Raw genomic sequence first — 16,307 nt, 5'->3', positions numbered from 1 at the left:
GTGCAGGCACAATCCCTGGCCTTGCTCCGTGGGACATGGGTCCTTTGATGCTGCAAGCTGTGGAGTCAGCCTGTAGCTCCGATTCCCCCTCCTAGCCCAGGAACGTCCGTACGCTGCAAGTACAGCCCTAAAAAGAAAGAAAAATCATTTCGAAGCCCTTAATTATCACCGGGGAGGAGAGAATGCAACTGCTTCGCAGCGCTATCCCATTTCCCACCTCCTCCTCCCCAAATGGTTCTGTTCTATTCACACCAGCAAAATCCCCACATCTAGGTCACCATTGGGTTAGTTTCCACAAAAATTAAAAAAAAAAAAAAAAACAACCCTGCGTGTGCATGAGAGAACAACCTAGAAATACCAGGCTAGGAATTCTGTAGTTGACCAGCTTTTTTTCCGGGGAGGGAGGCTGAGTGCTGGGACAGCTGCTTAAGTCCTCCGGGCACGGGAACGAGGTGTCAGCCCCCCAAAACATCCTGCAACCTGGCCAAAGTCATGGGGGCCTTCTCAGGCCCGGGCTGGGGCAGCGGAGGGCGAGAGGGGAGCAGATTCTTTTTGTATCTCGAAGGTAGGGCCCCCAGGACTGGCTGATGGGTGGACGTGGCCCGGGCCCCCTCAAATCCTCAGGAACCCAGCAAGGAGTCGCCCTTCCTCCCGGAACAGCGTCCAGCTCCGGCAGAGCCCACCAGCCCCCACCCGCCTCCGTGTTGGCCCAATGGCCACCTGCCCAAGGCCACAGCCGCACGCGGACTCCATTTCCCGACATTTAATAAGGAGAAAACCCCACACGGCAAAGAAAACCTCATGCAAACGACGACCCGAAGCAAACTGGGTTTCCAGGGCGGCGAGACGGGGCCGGGCCGCTCCAAGGAGGCGGAAGGAGGGAGTAAGGCACTGCCGCCCGGGCCCCGGGCGGGCGCCGGGCAGGGGGCGGAGGGGCGGAGGGCCAGGGGCCCGGGTCGGGCTCGCCGGGTGCCCCGAGTGGCAGAGGCTTCCGCCCGGGGGTGGGGGGGGGGGCTGCGGGGCGGCGGTGGGGCGCCGGGCACGGCCACAGTCCGCGGGCCGCTCCGGCCGTGTCCCCAGACCCCAGCACTGCCTGGGAAGAGCGGGCTGGCAGCGGCAAAGGTGAGCAGCCCGGGCCTGGCCGAGGCCGACCAGGTCACCAGGGAGCCAGGAGGACACCAGGAGAGAAGGTGAGCGAGGCCGGCGACATGTGGTGCGGGCGCGTATTTACAGACGGGGACCGCCAGGGGCGATAAATAAATAGGGGCGCGGGCATAAATAGCAAGGAGGGCAGGGGCCATGCCACGAGACCTGGCACGAGGGTGGGAGGGGAGTATTGCTGCTGCCTGGGCGGGGGCTGGGTCCTGTCACCCCCTCCCCAGCAGGGCCCAGAGCAAGGCACTAACGACGGGGGCCCAGGTGTGCCGGGGGCATCTCGGCCGTGACCTCTCCCGTGCCACCCGATCCAGGGCATCCAGGGCCAAGCCCGAGACCCAGGCGTGAGACGCCCCCCGGGACAGGGGGACGGCTCAGGACTGAGAAGCCCCCTCCTCACCGGTTCTGCCACCCTTAGCTGTTGCTCGACACGAGGCCGATGATCTGTTCCAGCTTCTGGCGCAACTTATGCTTCCGACAAGAGGCGTCCCGGTCCAGAGCGCTGAGAACCTGGGGCGGGGGGAGGCCCCGAGCTGGGCTCTCGAGGACGAGGACACCGGCTGCCCCTGCCAAGCCCCCGCCCGCGGGCGCTGTGCCCAGCCTCCGCGCAGCCCCCCAGCCAGGCGTCCCCCTCCGAATGCACGTCCAGCTGCTCCGTGACCCGCAGCCTCCTCCAGGGCCAGGACGTCCTCCTCCTCCTCCTGTCCACAGCCGGCGTGCAGCCCCTCCCAGGGCGCCTCTGGACACATGCGGTGTCCCCTTTCCCAGCCCCTCCGGACCCACCCCCACCCCCGCCAGACCCCAGCGAGCGAGCCTTCCGGGGCCTCGCCTCCCTGACCGGGGGCCGCGCCGGCTGGAGCCCATCGCCGCCTCCTCCCTGCCGCCAGGGGTGGGGGGTCCTCACCGGGGCTCCGCCACGGCCCCGCCGCTCCGCGTGTCCCTCCCAACCCTCCCCGCCTCTTCTCTGCCACCTGCGTGTCCCGGGCTCAGAGCCTGCACCCTGGCTCCCTGTCCAGCTGCCCACGGGCCACGCTGGTGCCCTCGCCCAGCCTCAGGCCTCACGGGTTCTCATGTCCAGCCCAGAACGCAGTCCTCAGATCCAGCTCTGTCCCCCTGCCTACTGACACCGCTCACGAACCAGCAAGGCTGCTGAGCCCGCCCACCTCCCGGCCCCAGCCCGTCCTTCTGAGCTCACCCCTCCCCGTGCTCCTGGCCCGTTTAAAACCTTTTCTTCTTCCTTTTTTGTCTGGCATGGTCGGGGCCTGCCGACATTCCCGGGCCTGGGATCGAATCCGTACCACAGCAGGGACAACAGTGGATCTGTAATCCACTGACCCACAAGGGAACTCCCTGGCCCTTAACTTTTGCCCGACCAGAATCTGGTACTCCGGCCCGTGGCCGCTCTCCTGGGTCCTCAAATCCCAGCATGCAGAGAGCGCGTCTGTCACCTGTGCTGGCTCGAAGGCCTGGTCACGGGAAGAAGAGTGAGCAATCCGAGCCCCCTGCCTTCGCCACTGGCTGCGCCCTCCGAGCCAAGCCATTGGGGACGCGGGGGGAGCGGGGGGGCACGCACCTCCTGGCGGTACTTGGCGACATAGAAGTAGAGCTCGCTGAGTGCGCTCAGGACGTTGAAGTCACTGGCGTGGAGTCGGGACTGCTCCACCAGGTATGCGTCCATGTCCTGGTCGCTGATGGATGCCATTTTCGCTATGTCCCGGTAGTACCTGTTGGGACTCCGAGCGGGTCACGCAAGCAGGTGCCACGATAGACAAAGCCCCCGCCCCGGTGGCCAGGCCAGCCTCCAGGCTGTTTTCCCGAGGCCGGCTAAGCAGCAGTGTCCCCTGGGCTTCCCGGCCCTGCCGCTCCCGCCCCCCCTGCCGCTCCCGCCCCCCTGCACACTGCGCGGCCCACCTCTCCACCCAGCTCTTGTAGTTGGGGATGTCCTTGGCGTAGAGCAGCTTGTTGGACGGCGAGTCCTTGCCCAGCCGGTGCTCGGACGTGGAGCACGAGTCCATGAAGGTCTGGGCCACCACCGACAGGCAGGCGTCCGTGATGCTGCTCTTGTGGATGTCGAACACGAACTGCGGGTTCTTGATCACGTTCACCCAGAAGCGCAGGGGCAGGCTGGGCAGGGGGGGGACAGACGCCCGCGGTGCTCACCCGCACGGCTCCCCTCTGGCCACATCCGGCCCACGGGCGCCAGAGTGACCCTGGGAGTCAGCAGCCAGTTCACGCACTTGCTGCTGGACGTGCAGCGCGCCCTTCTGGTCTCATGTGTCTCGACGCCCCCCGCCCCGCCGCGCAGCTCCCGGCCGGATGGGGCTTCCGGCACCTCTGCCCTGTCCCAGTACCACCAGGTGAGCATCGCGGTCCCGCCACCAACGTCCCACCCGCCCAGACCCTGGCGGAGCCCGACTCCGGAATCGCGCCACTTGCTCGCAGTGCTCCGTGGCACCATGGAAGCCAGGCTGCCATCCCGTCCTGCTGCAGGGACCACGCCAGCCCCTACCGTGGTCCCGACCGTGGTCCCTGTGTCCTGGGAAAGCCTGCTCTTCCCACCACCCGCGGGCGCCAGCAGCGGCTGGCGCAGGGCAGTACCAGTTGCTCTTCCAGGTGTGGCGCACGTCAGGGTCGCTGATCTGCCGCTGGTCAGCCTGCTCGTCCAGGAAGTCGAACATGTACTTGATGGCCAGAGGCAGGGCCGAGCCCCGGTGGGCCGTGCTAAACACGGTCTCAAAGAGATCGTCCACGAACTTCTGCAGCGTGCCCTGCCAGGGTGCGGCAAGGGTGTGGGCTGAGCGCGAGCCCGCGCGGGAGGTCCCCAGGGCAGGGCGCACAGGGCCAGGAACAATCCAGCGGCCGCACCTTGGTGGCCAGCAGCCGCGTCAGGTAGATCTCCGAGACCATCTTGCTGCCACGGTCGCCCTCACGGTGGTCGGCGTGGTCGTGGTTTTTCACCAGGTGCCACAGCTTGGTGCCCGTTTCCTGGTCGGGCGTGATCATGGGCGCCCGCGAGCGGAGGCTGTCGGGGCTGCTGGCCGTGCGGAGCAAGCTCTCTGGGGCAGAGCACGGCTGTGCCCCTTAGGCCAGTGGGGCCAGGCCAGCCGTCCCCCTCCGCCGCGGGAGCCCCGCACGTCTGGGCCCGAGGGGACCGGGACCTCTGGAGACAGGGCCCGGGGAGGCCGCCGGGGCCCAAGCGGGCTGCGCAGGCAGGGGTCCCCCCCAGTGTGGACTCCCGCAGAGACCACCGCACAGGACACCTACCGTAGCGGCTGAGGGAGCGGGTGAAGGTGAAGGAGTTGGCTAGGTTATAGGCTGACACTTGCTTGGGCACCAGTGCCACCAAGGAACCATCTGTCACCTGGGGACCCCGGACACAGAGAGGGGGCCATGCAGGCGGCCGAGAAGCCAAGGGGCCGGAGCCACCATTTGCCCACATGCAGGGCAGCTCCCAAGGCCCCGAGTGGACCCCCATCCGGCGCCTCACCTGGTAGTGGGCCAGCGAGTTGACCCTCTTCCAGTCGCACTCGATCTTGGTGGTGACATCCTCGTCCTGGAGAATGATGCGGGCCATGCGGCCCTGGCGCCACTCTGCGGGCCACAGACAGCGCCAAGGTCCCACTCAGGTCCCCTGCCGCTGCCCTCTGGGCACAGAGCTCAGGCCACGTGGCCACGGGGGCCAGGAGGAGGGGGCCGGGCCTCACCTAGGTCCATGTCCTCAGCTTTGGGGCGCTGCGAGTAGGGGATCCCCTTGTACACGGCGTCCAGCAGCTTGTCTTTGGCCTGGGTGATGCTGTCGCAATTGAGAACCTTCACCGGGACGTGGGCGCTGCCCTCGCTCTCCGGGCACACACAGTGCAGGGTCTGAGGCGGGGGGGCACAGGGTGGGTCCTGTGAGGCCGCCCCTCGTGCCCGAAGCCCTGCCCACCCGGCCCCCCCGCTCACCAGCATCTTGTAGTCGATCTGCTGCCGGATGAGCTTGTCCTCGCTCAGGGAGTAGCGCGCCTCGCCCGTGATGGCGTCGATGGGGCCCTTCTCCATCTGCTGCTTGATGGCGCAGTAGAGCAGGAAGAGCGGCTCCCCCGCGCACTCCTGCGGGCGGGTGGGCGGGCGCGCACACGGCTTGCCACCGGCCTGCCAGCCGGCTGCTGGCCCACGTCACCACCACCCCCCCCCTGCACCCGCCCTCCGAGCGCACCTTCAGGAACTTATACAGCAGGAAGGTGAACCAGTTGGTCAGCATCTTCTCGGCCACCGACTCGGTCCTAGGGGGAAAGGCGTGCTCGGCCGGGCCAGCCGGGGCCTGGCCCGCGGGGGGGGCGGGGTGGGGGGCGCCCGGCTGGGGCGGGCAGGCGAGGGGCCCCGTACCTGCGCAGCAGCAGCTTCGGGTGGTTCTTGCTCTCCAGGTTCTTCTCTATGAGGTCCGCCAGCAGCTGCTTGAGCAGACCTGTGGCGTAATCGAGGCGGCTCTGCAGAGCCACCATGGTGAGCGAGGCCACGGTGCCGCGGTCGCGCATGGAGAAGCTGCTCTGGGCCTCCAGCGTGTGGATGAAGGTCAGGACGAAGGCGCGGCTGTGCAGCAGCTGCCCGAAGAGACGCAGGGCCTTCTCGACGTTGGGGGGGGTCTGGGGGACAGGGTGTCTCAGAGGGTGGCGGCGGCCCTGGGCGTGACAGGGTGCGGGCTGGCGATCGGGGGGCACTCACGTCCAGCTCCTTGAGCACCGGGTGGGCCTCGATGCCCGGGAAAAGCACCCGCACGGCGTAGGTCCGGTAGTCCAGGAACGGGATCTGCACCCCGTCCATGTGGTTGGTCAGCTCGTTGATGTCTGTCTGCAGCTCAGCAAAGGCTGGGGGGGGGGGGGGGGCCCGGGCCGGGGTAGAGTGAGCAGAGCAGAAGGAGGGAGGCCCCTCTGCCCACCCTGCGCCCCGCCCCTGCCCAGGCACCTTCCTTGCACTCCAGGGCCACCCGGGACTCCAAGTTGTCCATCTGCAGCTGGAGCCGCTTGAGCGTGCGGTCCGCGTCCCGAGTCTTGCGTTTGTAGGCGACCAGCACGGCGGTGATGGCCAGCAGCAGCAGCCCGCCCCCCGCCGCCAGCCCCACCATGGCCGGCAGGGTCAGCGCCCGCTCGGCCGTGATGTGCAGGGTGCCCAGCCAGAACTCCAGGCCGCCCACCAGCACCTGCGGGCACAGGGGCGCTGTAAGCCGGCCCTGCGCCCACCCCAGGCTCCGTGGGTGGCCTCCCTGCCCGCTACCCACCATGACAGGCTGCCGGCCTGTCTGGCTGGGGGAGTCGCACAGGAGCTGCGTGTCCGAGACGGTGAGCGCGCACGGCTGGCCCCCAATCAACACTGTGTAGTTGAGGCGGGAGCTGCCGGCCGCCGCGGGGATCAGGTTCTTGCCCTGCAGGCAGAGTGTGAGGTCAGCCAGGCTTCCCGCCTCCCTGCACCGCCCCCGCCCAGGCCCTCGAGCCCCGCCCCGCCGGCACCTTGAGCACCACGTGGGAGCCGGGCTTCACGTCCAGGACACCAGAGGGCCCGAGGGGCTCGAAGCTGGGGTCGGGGTAGTAGGTGAAGGAGGACCGGTTGAGGGAGCGGGCCGTCTGCACGTGGTCCAGCAGGAAGCCAAACTCATCGGGGTGCTCCCCCTGGGCCTGCAGCTGGGGCCGCCCCAGGAAGATGCCGGGGGCCTTGCACAGCATGGCGGTGTCGTTGATCACCTGGCACGTCTGTGGGGACAAAGGTGGGTGGCCGGGCACACGAGGCCACGGGCAGGGGGGCAGGATGGGGTCAGCGGGCACTCACGTTGGTGGTCTCAATGCCTCGGTACTTGGCCCGCACCCGGGGCTCCTGGACTGTCAGCAGGTGGGTCCCACTGACGGTGATGGCAGTGCTTCCACTAGGGACAGGGGGAGGGGCCTCAGGCTTTGTCCCCAGCTGCCCAAGCCTGGCCCTGGAGAGTTATCGAGGCTGCCCAGGGCCTCCACAACCCTGGGTCACCCAGTGGGGGCCAAGGGCTGTGTGGCTCAGAGGAGCTGTAACTCGATGCCCACAGCCTCAGTCCCCAGCCCCATCTCTGCTGACCAGGCTCTATTCTCTGTAGAGTCTTATTTTTTTCATCTTTTATCTTTTTTTTTTTTTTTTTTGTCTTTTTGCTATTTCTTTGGGCCGCTCCCGCAGCATATGGAGGTTCCCAGGCTAGGGGTCCAATCGGAGCTATAGCCACCGGCCTACACCAGAGCCACAGCAATGCGGGATCCAAGCCGCGTCTGCAACCTACACCCCAGCTCACGGCAACGCCAGATCCCTAACCCACTGAGCAAAGGCAGGGACCGAACCCGCAACCTCACGGTTCCTAGTCGGATTCGTTAACCACTGCGCCACGACGGGAATGCCTCCTTTTTTTCTTTTTTTTTTTTTTTTTTTAAGGGCCACAAGCACGACATATGGCAGTTTCCAGACTAGGGGCTGAATCAGAGCTGTAGCCGCCGGCCTACACCCCAGCCACAGCCACAGCCACACGGGATCCGAGCCACGTCTACGACCTACACCCCAGCTCACGGCAACGCCGGATCCTTAACCCACTGAGTGAGGCCAGGGCTCGAACCCGCTTCCTCATGGATGCTAGTCAGGTTCGTTTCCGCTGCGCCCTGGTGGGGCCTCTGGCAGGGTCTTACTTGATGATGCTCCAGGTGGGCTCCAGGCGAGTGACAGTGGGGTCCTGGGTGTAGGTGTAGAAGACGCCAGGACTGGAGAGGTTGGCGCGGTCGATGGCCAGGGTGACGGGGGCCTGGCTGGGGCCCAGGGTGGAGACAGGCGAGATGCACACGATGGCTTCCGCGTCCCTCCTGTGGAAGCAAGCAGGCGGCCCAGGGCTGGCACCTGGTGGCCGCCCGCAGCCCCCACCTGACCCTCAGCCCGAGGCGGGGCGGCCCCGGCTCACCGCACAAAGTGGCACTCGCCATCTCTCACGGTCACCGTGACCCTGCTGCCGGCATCCAGAGAACTTCCGGAGAGGGTGAGCCGCGTGCCCCCGGAGGCCGGGCCCCGGTGGGGACTCACGCCGTCGAATGTCGGCGTCTGCGGGAGAAGTGGCCTGAGTGGGGCGGGGGTGGCAGCCGCGCAGGGTCGGCCACACCCCCGGGGCGCGCGGGCAGCACACTCACCACGAAGCTGTAGAGCTGCTCCGACTGCGTGCGGAAGTCGGCCGAGCAGTCGCCGACGCACAGCTCCGCGGGGCCCGGCAGCGGGCTGGGCACCAGCGACTCCTCCATCTCGCACACGATCCTAGGCGGCCGAGGGGTCAGGGTCAGGTCCGGCCACGGCAGGGGGCCCGGAGCGCGCGCGCACGTGCGCGCGCGCGCGCGGCCGCACTCACCTCTCGGCGCTGACATACTCGGCGGGGATGGGGTTGCAGCGCACACCGGCCACCCGCACGCCCACCTCTCGGGAGCTGAGGCCCAGGTTCTCGCCGACGATGGTGACCCGGGTGCCTCCCTCCTTGGGCCCCCTGAGCGGGTGGATCTGCGAGGCAGGGTGGGAGGAAAGGAGGTGAGCCGAGACGGAGAGCGCCCCGTGGGCAGCGGGGCGGCTGCCTGGCAGGGAGACCCACCTGGGCGATGCGGGGGTGGCTGCAGCGAGCACCCTTCTGGCTTGGGTGCATCCAGTTGGTCTTGGGGCCGGGCAGTGGGCCCGCAGCTGGCACCTGTGCTCCGAGACGCACCAGCCACAGTTGAAGCGGGGGTCGGCCTTGAGGCAGAGGCCACAGCTGGGCCGCTGCGCCCAGCACTTGTACAGGAGGGCTGTGGGCACAGAGGGCACCGCTGGACCTGGCCCCGGCTCGTGCCTCCTCTGCCCCCGGAAGCGAGCTCCTCGCCTCGGCCCGCCCTCACCTCGGAAGGTGGCAGGCTGGTCGATGGGGAAGCCTCCGTCCCAGACCACGGAGAAGTCGAGCTCAGTGTCGCCATGCTCATCGCCTTCATACGAGTACTGGGGACAGGGGCCCGGGTGACCCCAGCGAAGCCGCGCAGGCCCCCCGGCTCAGGAAGCCCCAGCGGGAGACTCAGCAGCCCCCCCCCCCTGCCCCAGTCACTGGAGGCTTCCAGACCAGTTCGGGAGAGGGGGCTCACCGAGGCGTTCTGGCACTGCACGCTGCTACTGTTGAAGCGGATGGCAGGCACCCGCTGCTGCCGCCCCCGCACCCGGACCACGCACTCGTAGTTCTTCTGGCCCGACTGGGGCTGCGGCAGGTTCTTGGCCCGCAGGGTGAGCGGCTGCATGACGCCTACCGGGATCAGGAGGTCCCCGCTGGGCAGGATCTCGGGGCAGCCCTGAGGGGAAAGTGGCCGTCACCGCACGCGCACACGGCCGCTGCCCGGGTGCGGCCGGGCGCGGCCCGGGTTGAGGCGGCTCCCAGAAAACAAGACCAAAGGCAGAAAAGCCAGGGGCCAGCCCGCGCGGAGCCCAGCCCCCTCGCGTGTGGCGCCTGCCTCACCTCGGGGCTGTGCACCCTGCCCTCCTGGAAAGAGCACTCGTGGGGGTGGCTGGTACACACGTGGCGGTACTTACACCAGTGGCAGGGGTAAGGGCTGCCGACGCAGGACCTGCACCTGCAGGGAAGAGGCCGCCGAAGTCACAGAGCAGGCCCGGCTGCGCCCCTCCCCGTCCCTCCGACCGGACACACGGGCCACGGGGACGCGGGGTCGAGAAGGCCGGCACTCACGACTGGAGGACGCTGCAGTTGTAGAAGACAAGGTCAGCCCCCGCGAACCCCACGCCGGTCTCCTTGGAGAGCAGCTGCAGCCGCACTGTGCGGGTGGCTCCTGCAGTAGCCCAGGGGTGCCACAGGTGAGTCGGGGACAGAGAATGCCCCCCGACCCCTGGGCAGCCCCGGCCCACTGACCGTGCCCCCGGGTGAGAGCCCGGAGCTCCTGGACGGAAGGCGAGGGGCAGCGCAACTCCCCAGAAGGCAGCAGGACCGCCTCGCTCTCCGCCACCTCCTCGAAGGCACAGCTCACACCTGCGCTGAGGTCTGGCACGTTGTGCATGGCCACTGTCAGCTGGGGGAGCAGAGGACTCACAGCGGGGGCCCCCGATCCCCGACGTGCAGGTGTGCAGGCTGCACCCCCACCTCGCCACTCACCTGCACCCCGGGCGAGGTCACCGACACGTTGCTGGGCCGGATCCGCACCTGGACGCACCTGCTCAGCACCTCTGCGAAGCCGTGTGGGGCTGAGGCCCCCGGACAGGCCCCCTGGCGGCAGCATCTGCGTGGGGTCAGGCCAGGCCCATCCCACAGCTGCTCCAGGAAGCCCCCGAGCAGGAGAGCAGTGGGGGCCTGAGAGGGACAAAGGGGACAGGTGGCCCAGCCCCCAGTGCCAGGCAACCGCGTGCCTCCGCCTCATGCCCTGGGGGCCTAGGGACGTCACTCGGGGTAGAGGTTCCGCTCATTAGCTGGAGAGAGGAGAAGGTGTGGAGGCCACAAGGGCACAGCCGGGAGGAGCGGGCATGTGGGTGACGACGAGGCAGGGGCGCTCCTCCCAGGCCCGCGCCCGCCCACCCGCCCCGCACGGCCGCCCTCACCTGTGCTGCAACACGCACCAGCCGCAGTGCGGGTCCCCCGAGCCCAGGCAGGCCTCGCAGCTCGGGTACTGCTCACAGGTCTCCACCGGGAGCTGGCTCACCTGGGGACAGTGGCGTCAGCACCCCACCCCCCCGCCCGCCGCCCGCCGCCCGCCGCCTCGGGCCTACCTGCTTCTCGCCAAGGAGGTAGATGTGCCGGTGGTCAGGGCTGAAGAGCAGGTCTCGGAGTATGGGGCTGCCATCCAGCACGGGCACCGTCTCGTAAAGGCGGGCCTCCTGGGAGCCATCCACCCGCACCTGGGCCACGAGACGGGCACCTGATGCCACTGCCCGGGCAACCTCTCCTCCAGCCAGGGACTCGCCCTGCCCCCCCCATGCTGCAGACCAGGGACGGAGGGCTCAGGCGGGCGCCACAGCCAGCTGGGAAGGGCTCCCAGGAGAGGGAGACAGAGCCGAGCGTTGCCCAGGGCTGGGCATGGCGGAAAGGGGCGATGGCGAAAGGGGCCGGGGGTTTCGGGTGATGGCAACGTCCCAGGACGAGACAGCGGGTGTGCTTGCGTAACCCTGCAAACTAACTGAGACCACCGAAAGGTGCGTTTGGACTGCGGAGTGTGTGACGCGGCCTGACACGTCAACAAAGCTGGGATAAGAGGGAAAAGCGACCAGCGGCTCCCTTCCCAAACCTCCCCCGCCACCCGGGGAGGATGTGGCAGCTGCCGCAACTCCTTCCCCTCCAGGACACACCGGCGCTCCCAGTCCTGAATGGGGGCAGCTGCGGCCCAGCCAGCACTGCAGCCCCGGTGCCCACGAGGGCACATGAGGGCACAGGGGGTGAGGCCCACATCGGGTCCCTCGCTCATTCAGCTGAGCGCTCAGCAACGAGGGCTCCTGCTCTCCCGGCGGGGAGGCCCTGAGGCGGGCCAGGTCTGGCCCCGCCGCAGAGCCAGACGAGCGGGGTCACTAACCCCCAGTGCCACAGCGGGAACTCCCCGTCTTCAAAGGCCACCCTTTGTCCCGCCTCTCGGGGGCCTCTGCCCTGGTGTTCCGGGCCCACCTTCTTCAGGCTGCCGCTGCGGGTGCCGACGAAGACCACGGAGTGCTGCCGGTAGGCGTAGGCGGCCACGCTGGCCATGCCGTCCGTGCTGTCGGCCAGCAGGGGCAGCCCCTCGATCACGTGCAGGCCGCCCAGCGGCTGGTTCAACACCAGCCCGCAGAAGTTTCCATTGATCTGCATGGGCTGGTGAAACAGGAGAGGTACGCGGGGGTCAGAGCTTGGGGACACCCGCTGGACAGAGGCCAGGAAGGGAGCAGGGTCCGAAGCGTTTGCGCTGGGGCCCCCCGGGGCCTCGGGGGCTGAGAGGAGAGATGGGGGAAGGAGCGGGGAGAAGGCAGCAGGACGAGCGGGACCCCCACGAGATGGAGCAAGCGGCGGGGGGGCCGAGCGGGAGAGAGACGGGTGTCCCCCGGGACCGAGGAGGACTCACGGTGTTGATGCAGGGCAGCTCCTTGTTGAGCAGCCAGGGCAGGGCCAGCGTGCCCTCGCCGCGGTAGCAGGACTGGATGCGGCGCCGGATGTGGGCGTTGATGTTGCTGAGCGTGAAGAGGCAGAGGACGGTCTGGCGCGGCGGGCTGGCCCGGTTCTTCTGGCCCTGGGAGAAGACGGTGAAGAGCACGTCCTCGTCGGCCGGCACGCCCAGGGCCTGGGCCAGCAGCAGGCCCGGCTTGGCCAGGTGGGCACTCTGCACCAGGCGGTACTCGACGCCGCGCCAGGAGCAGCCGATGGGGAACTCCACATACGAGTAGAACTCCGAGTCCCCCGAGCACATGCGCACGATCTTGGACGTGAAGAACTTCTCGCCCGCCGTGTCCAGCAGCGTCTGCTGCGTGTCCAGCTGCAGCGTCAGGAAGTACACGAAGGAGGCGCTGGCGAAGCCGTAGACGTAGTAGATGTCGAAGGCCGGGTGCAGGGACAGCGTGTCAGAGGGGATCTTGATCTGGGAGGAGACGAACTCGTCCTGGTAGACCTGGGCGGCGGGGCCGGAGGGGGCGCGTCGGCCTGGCGGCCCCCGGGCCCCAGGCCCCGCCCCCGCCACCGCCCCCGGGCTCCCGCGCCACTGCCCCGCAGCCCACGCCAGCCGCCCGGACAGTCACGGGAGCCCAGGCCGGAAGGAGCGGCCCCAGCCCGCGACCCGGCCTGCCCTCTGCGGCTTGTCCCCTCGGGACCAGGGCGCCTCCAGACGGCAGGGCCAGGGCAGGAGGGAACGCCAGCTGGCTCTTCAGGGGGACGAGAGGGTGCGCAGGCCGGCAGGCTCACCCACCAGACTGAACATGTCGCTACTGTCTTCGTCGCCAATGAGCTTCCGGGAGCTCAGGGTGGGGAAGTACTCGGACTTGCCATCCACAGCGGTGCCCACGAACAGCTTGCTGGGGCCCTGGCCCTGCTCCACGATGACGCCAGCCATGGAGTCAGGCTCCTGGGCCCCCGACAGGTAGTGCTCCTTGCGGTGGTGCGGCTCGCCCAGCTTGAAGAGGTCATCCAGGCGCAGAAACTGGCAGATGCCCTGCCAGACACTGCCGCAGGCCACCAGGCGGCGGGCCGCGTAGTCTATGAGTAGCAGCTTGTTCACGTTGTCCACAGGTGACAAGCGGTGGGCGCACGCGCGCATGCTGGGGGGCGGGTAGCAGCGAGCATTGTCCTCGACGGGCCCCGTGACATGGACCCGCAGCTCGGTCAGGTTGGGGGCCAGCTTGAAGATGCGGTTCACCGCGCCCACAAAGACCTCCCCGGTCACCCGGTGCACCGCCAGGTGGGTGAGTGAGGTGTCCGTCACCGAGAAGGCAGGGAAGGGCCTGCTGGCACCCAGGGCCCGCCCCACGACGAGGAGGAACAGCACGAGGAGGCAGAGGGTGGGCATGGCCAGCGGCTGCCCCAGGGGACGGGCCTGAGGAGAGACGGCCACCACGGGTCGGAGGGCGCCAGCCCGGGCTGCCCAGCCCGGCTGCCCTGCCTGGCCTGGGGCCCCCAGCAGGCCAGGAGCCAGGCCACAGAGGGGGCAGGCTACCCACCCACCAGCACGCCAGAGCCCCAGATGGTGACCATGGCTGGCAGAGAGGAGGGGCCTCCACCGGGCGCAGGAGTGAGCGGCGAGCGCAGGCAGGCTCGGGGGCATCAATCACTCCCCACCCGCTGCTGGAAAGGGGCCCTGAGGCCTCGCCGCAGCTGGGCCACACCCAAGGGGGCAGCAGAGCCAGCTGCTGGGAAAGGCAGGCTGGGCGGCCCTCCCAGAAGGAGAACCCAAACACCAGACCCCCGAGCTGAGGGTGGCCAGCCCAGGCCACAGACACGCCCCACACCCCAGCTGGGGGACAGGGACAGGCAGGGAGAAAACAATCGCAAATTGGCAGCGGGTGTCAGGACACTACCCGGGACAGAGGCCCAAGGCTTCGAAGCCTGAGACCAGTCGCAGGACGCCACATCCAGGTTCCTGGCCGCAGCTGCCTCCCTGCCCAAGGCCTCCCTCTGCTAGCTGTCCAGGAGCCTGCTGTGTAGCCTATACCGGCTGCAACACAAAGCCGAGTCGCGCCTGCCCCCACAGCCACGCACAGAGACAGACATAAGTCAGGCTCTGCTCAGGCGCAGCCAGACAGATGCCCAGGCAGCCCCGCGCAGCTCTTCCTCCAAACCCAGAGGTTCGCTGGGGAAAGGGAGACGCAGGGGGGCCCGAGGAGCCCTACGGAAAGGAGGCCACGGTCGCAATACAGCTGAGACCTTGGGGAGATGGGCTGGGGGCGCACAGAAGCAGTACTGCGCTTGGCTGGGTCTTCACCCCTAGGCCACACCCAGCCCTCGACCAGCTCCAGGCAACCAAGCCAGTAGAGCAGTGTCGTGGCAGCGGACAGGGCAGGGCTCAGGGCTCCGCTCTCAGTGCCCAAGCCCCCAGGGAGACACAAGGTACCCGGCCGGGGCGGGGTGGGGGGGGTGCAGAGACCCAAACCAAGGAGGCACAGAAGAAAGCGGGGAAATGCATTTGCTGGAACAAGGAGCAGACACAGCCTGGAACTGCCGAGTTTCAGCTCAGACTGATCATCTCTCTGGGGCTCTTTTGTCAGGTCCGAATCCTGGACCCTCCATGCAACAGCCGGAGAAGAAAGAAAGAGAAGGAGGCCTCATCCCCTCCTCACCTCCTCCACTCGGCGGCACAGGAATACAAGCGGAAGAATGGGCCTGGGCAGGTGGCCTGGGAGACCTGGAGAGGCAGGACTGGCAGCCCAAGCGCCCACCCCAAACCTTAGCCTGTAAGTGAGAGCCTGGGGCATCACCGGCTCCCCCACCTCTCTGCTACAGCCCGGCCAGCAGAGCCCTAGGAGGGGACAGACCCTCGCAGAGACCCGGCTCCAGCGCCCACTCCCCAGTGCCCCGCGCTGTGCTCCTGGCCCGGCTCGCCCTGCCCCCACCAGGGACGCCCCCCTCGGCGGACCCACAGGGACCCCCATGGAGGGCGGCGCGGCATCAGCCCTTGCAGCGGCCGCTCCTCCGCCACAAAGGGTCGGTCCCCCACAGGGCTGGCCCCGGAGAAGGCAGGGGGCCCGGGCGGGCCCTGACCCCTTCGGGGCTGAGCCGAACCCCCGGGCTGCGGGAGCCCCGGGCCGCCGAGCAGGCGGGACCCCCACGGGAGGCAGGGGATGGCGGCCACCTACCTGTCCCTTCGCCGCCGCTGGCTCCGGGGGGCCGCCCTCCAGCCCCACACCGGCCCCGTTCGCGCGCCCCGCCGCCGCCGCCGCCGCCGCCGCACCCCGCAGCCCGCGCGCCAGCGCCGCTGCCGCCGCCGCCCACACACTGGGCCGGCCCGCCGCCGCCGCCGGGGCCTTTTAAACCCGGACCGTACCACCGCGCCGGGCGGGGGCGCCCGGGGAGGACCGAGCGGCGGGGCTCACGCGCGAGGGCCGCTCTCCGCGGAGCCAGGGAGAGGCCCAGGGCGCAGGCCAGGCCCCGAGAGCCGCTGGGTCCCCGCCCGCGAGCCGACGCCCCTCGCGCCGGGGCCGCGGCCGCGGCGCGCGTCTCTCCCCCTCGTCGCGGCCGGCGGCTCGGGCAGCCCCGGGAACCGCGCGCCCGCGCGCGCCCGCGCCACACCCCCTCGGGCCGCGGGCGCGCGCAGACCCCGCCCCGGCGCTCGGGGGCGCGCCTGGGGCCACCTGCCGCGCGCGCGCCGCGCTCCTCGTCCCCGCCCTTCCTTCAGGCGCACACCTGCCACGGCCTCGCGGCCCCGAGGCCCCTCTGCCTGCGACGGTCGGTGACCCCGGGCTCGGCGCGAGGCCTCGGAGCTGTCGGCCATTCGCACGGGGCCCTGCCCCACGCGCGGCCCTCGGTTTCTCTCATCGCCTTGGTTTCCTTGGCCTTTTCGGTTTAGACGGCTTCCTTGAGATGGCATCCATCTATCCTGCCAGTGGCTCATTTACAGTGTCACGTTGGGCCAGTGTCTGGTGTATTCACAAAGTTGGGCAACCAGCCACATTATTAGACCCGCAAACGTCTTCATCACCCCCAAAGAAAAGCCCCGAGTACCCACTATCAG

General features: G+C 68.7%; 1 protein-coding gene across 1 annotated transcript; it reads right to left on the bottom strand.

The window, feature by feature from the left end:
• On the bottom strand, positions 749-15,540 carry PLXNA3 (plexin A3). The gene is given in 34 exon segments (XM_021080740.1): positions 749-1,665; positions 2,729-2,879; positions 3,067-3,279; positions 3,754-3,923; positions 4,021-4,211; positions 4,420-4,516; positions 4,643-4,746; positions 4,860-5,019; positions 5,101-5,247; positions 5,354-5,420; positions 5,524-5,780; positions 5,860-6,002; positions 6,100-6,334; positions 6,413-6,556; positions 6,642-6,881; positions 6,958-7,051; positions 7,830-8,000; positions 8,096-8,232; positions 8,319-8,439; positions 8,531-8,676; positions 8,765-8,829; positions 8,832-8,954; positions 9,045-9,141; positions 9,282-9,482; positions 9,647-9,761; positions 9,875-9,974; positions 10,055-10,211; positions 10,295-10,418; positions 10,735-10,835; positions 10,903-11,031; positions 11,789-11,971; positions 12,219-12,758; positions 13,053-13,676; positions 15,433-15,540. Coding segments are annotated over 33 exon segments (5,616 nt in total). The 5' UTR covers positions 13,650-13,676; positions 15,433-15,540; the 3' UTR covers positions 749-1,569.

The sequence above is a fragment of the Sus scrofa genome, chromosome X (genome assembly GCF_000003025.6).
Source record: "Sus scrofa isolate TJ Tabasco breed Duroc chromosome X, Sscrofa11.1, whole genome shotgun sequence".
Classification (NCBI taxonomy): domain Eukaryota; kingdom Metazoa; phylum Chordata; class Mammalia; order Artiodactyla; family Suidae; genus Sus; species Sus scrofa.
This window is presented reverse-complemented; position numbering and strand designations above follow the sequence as displayed.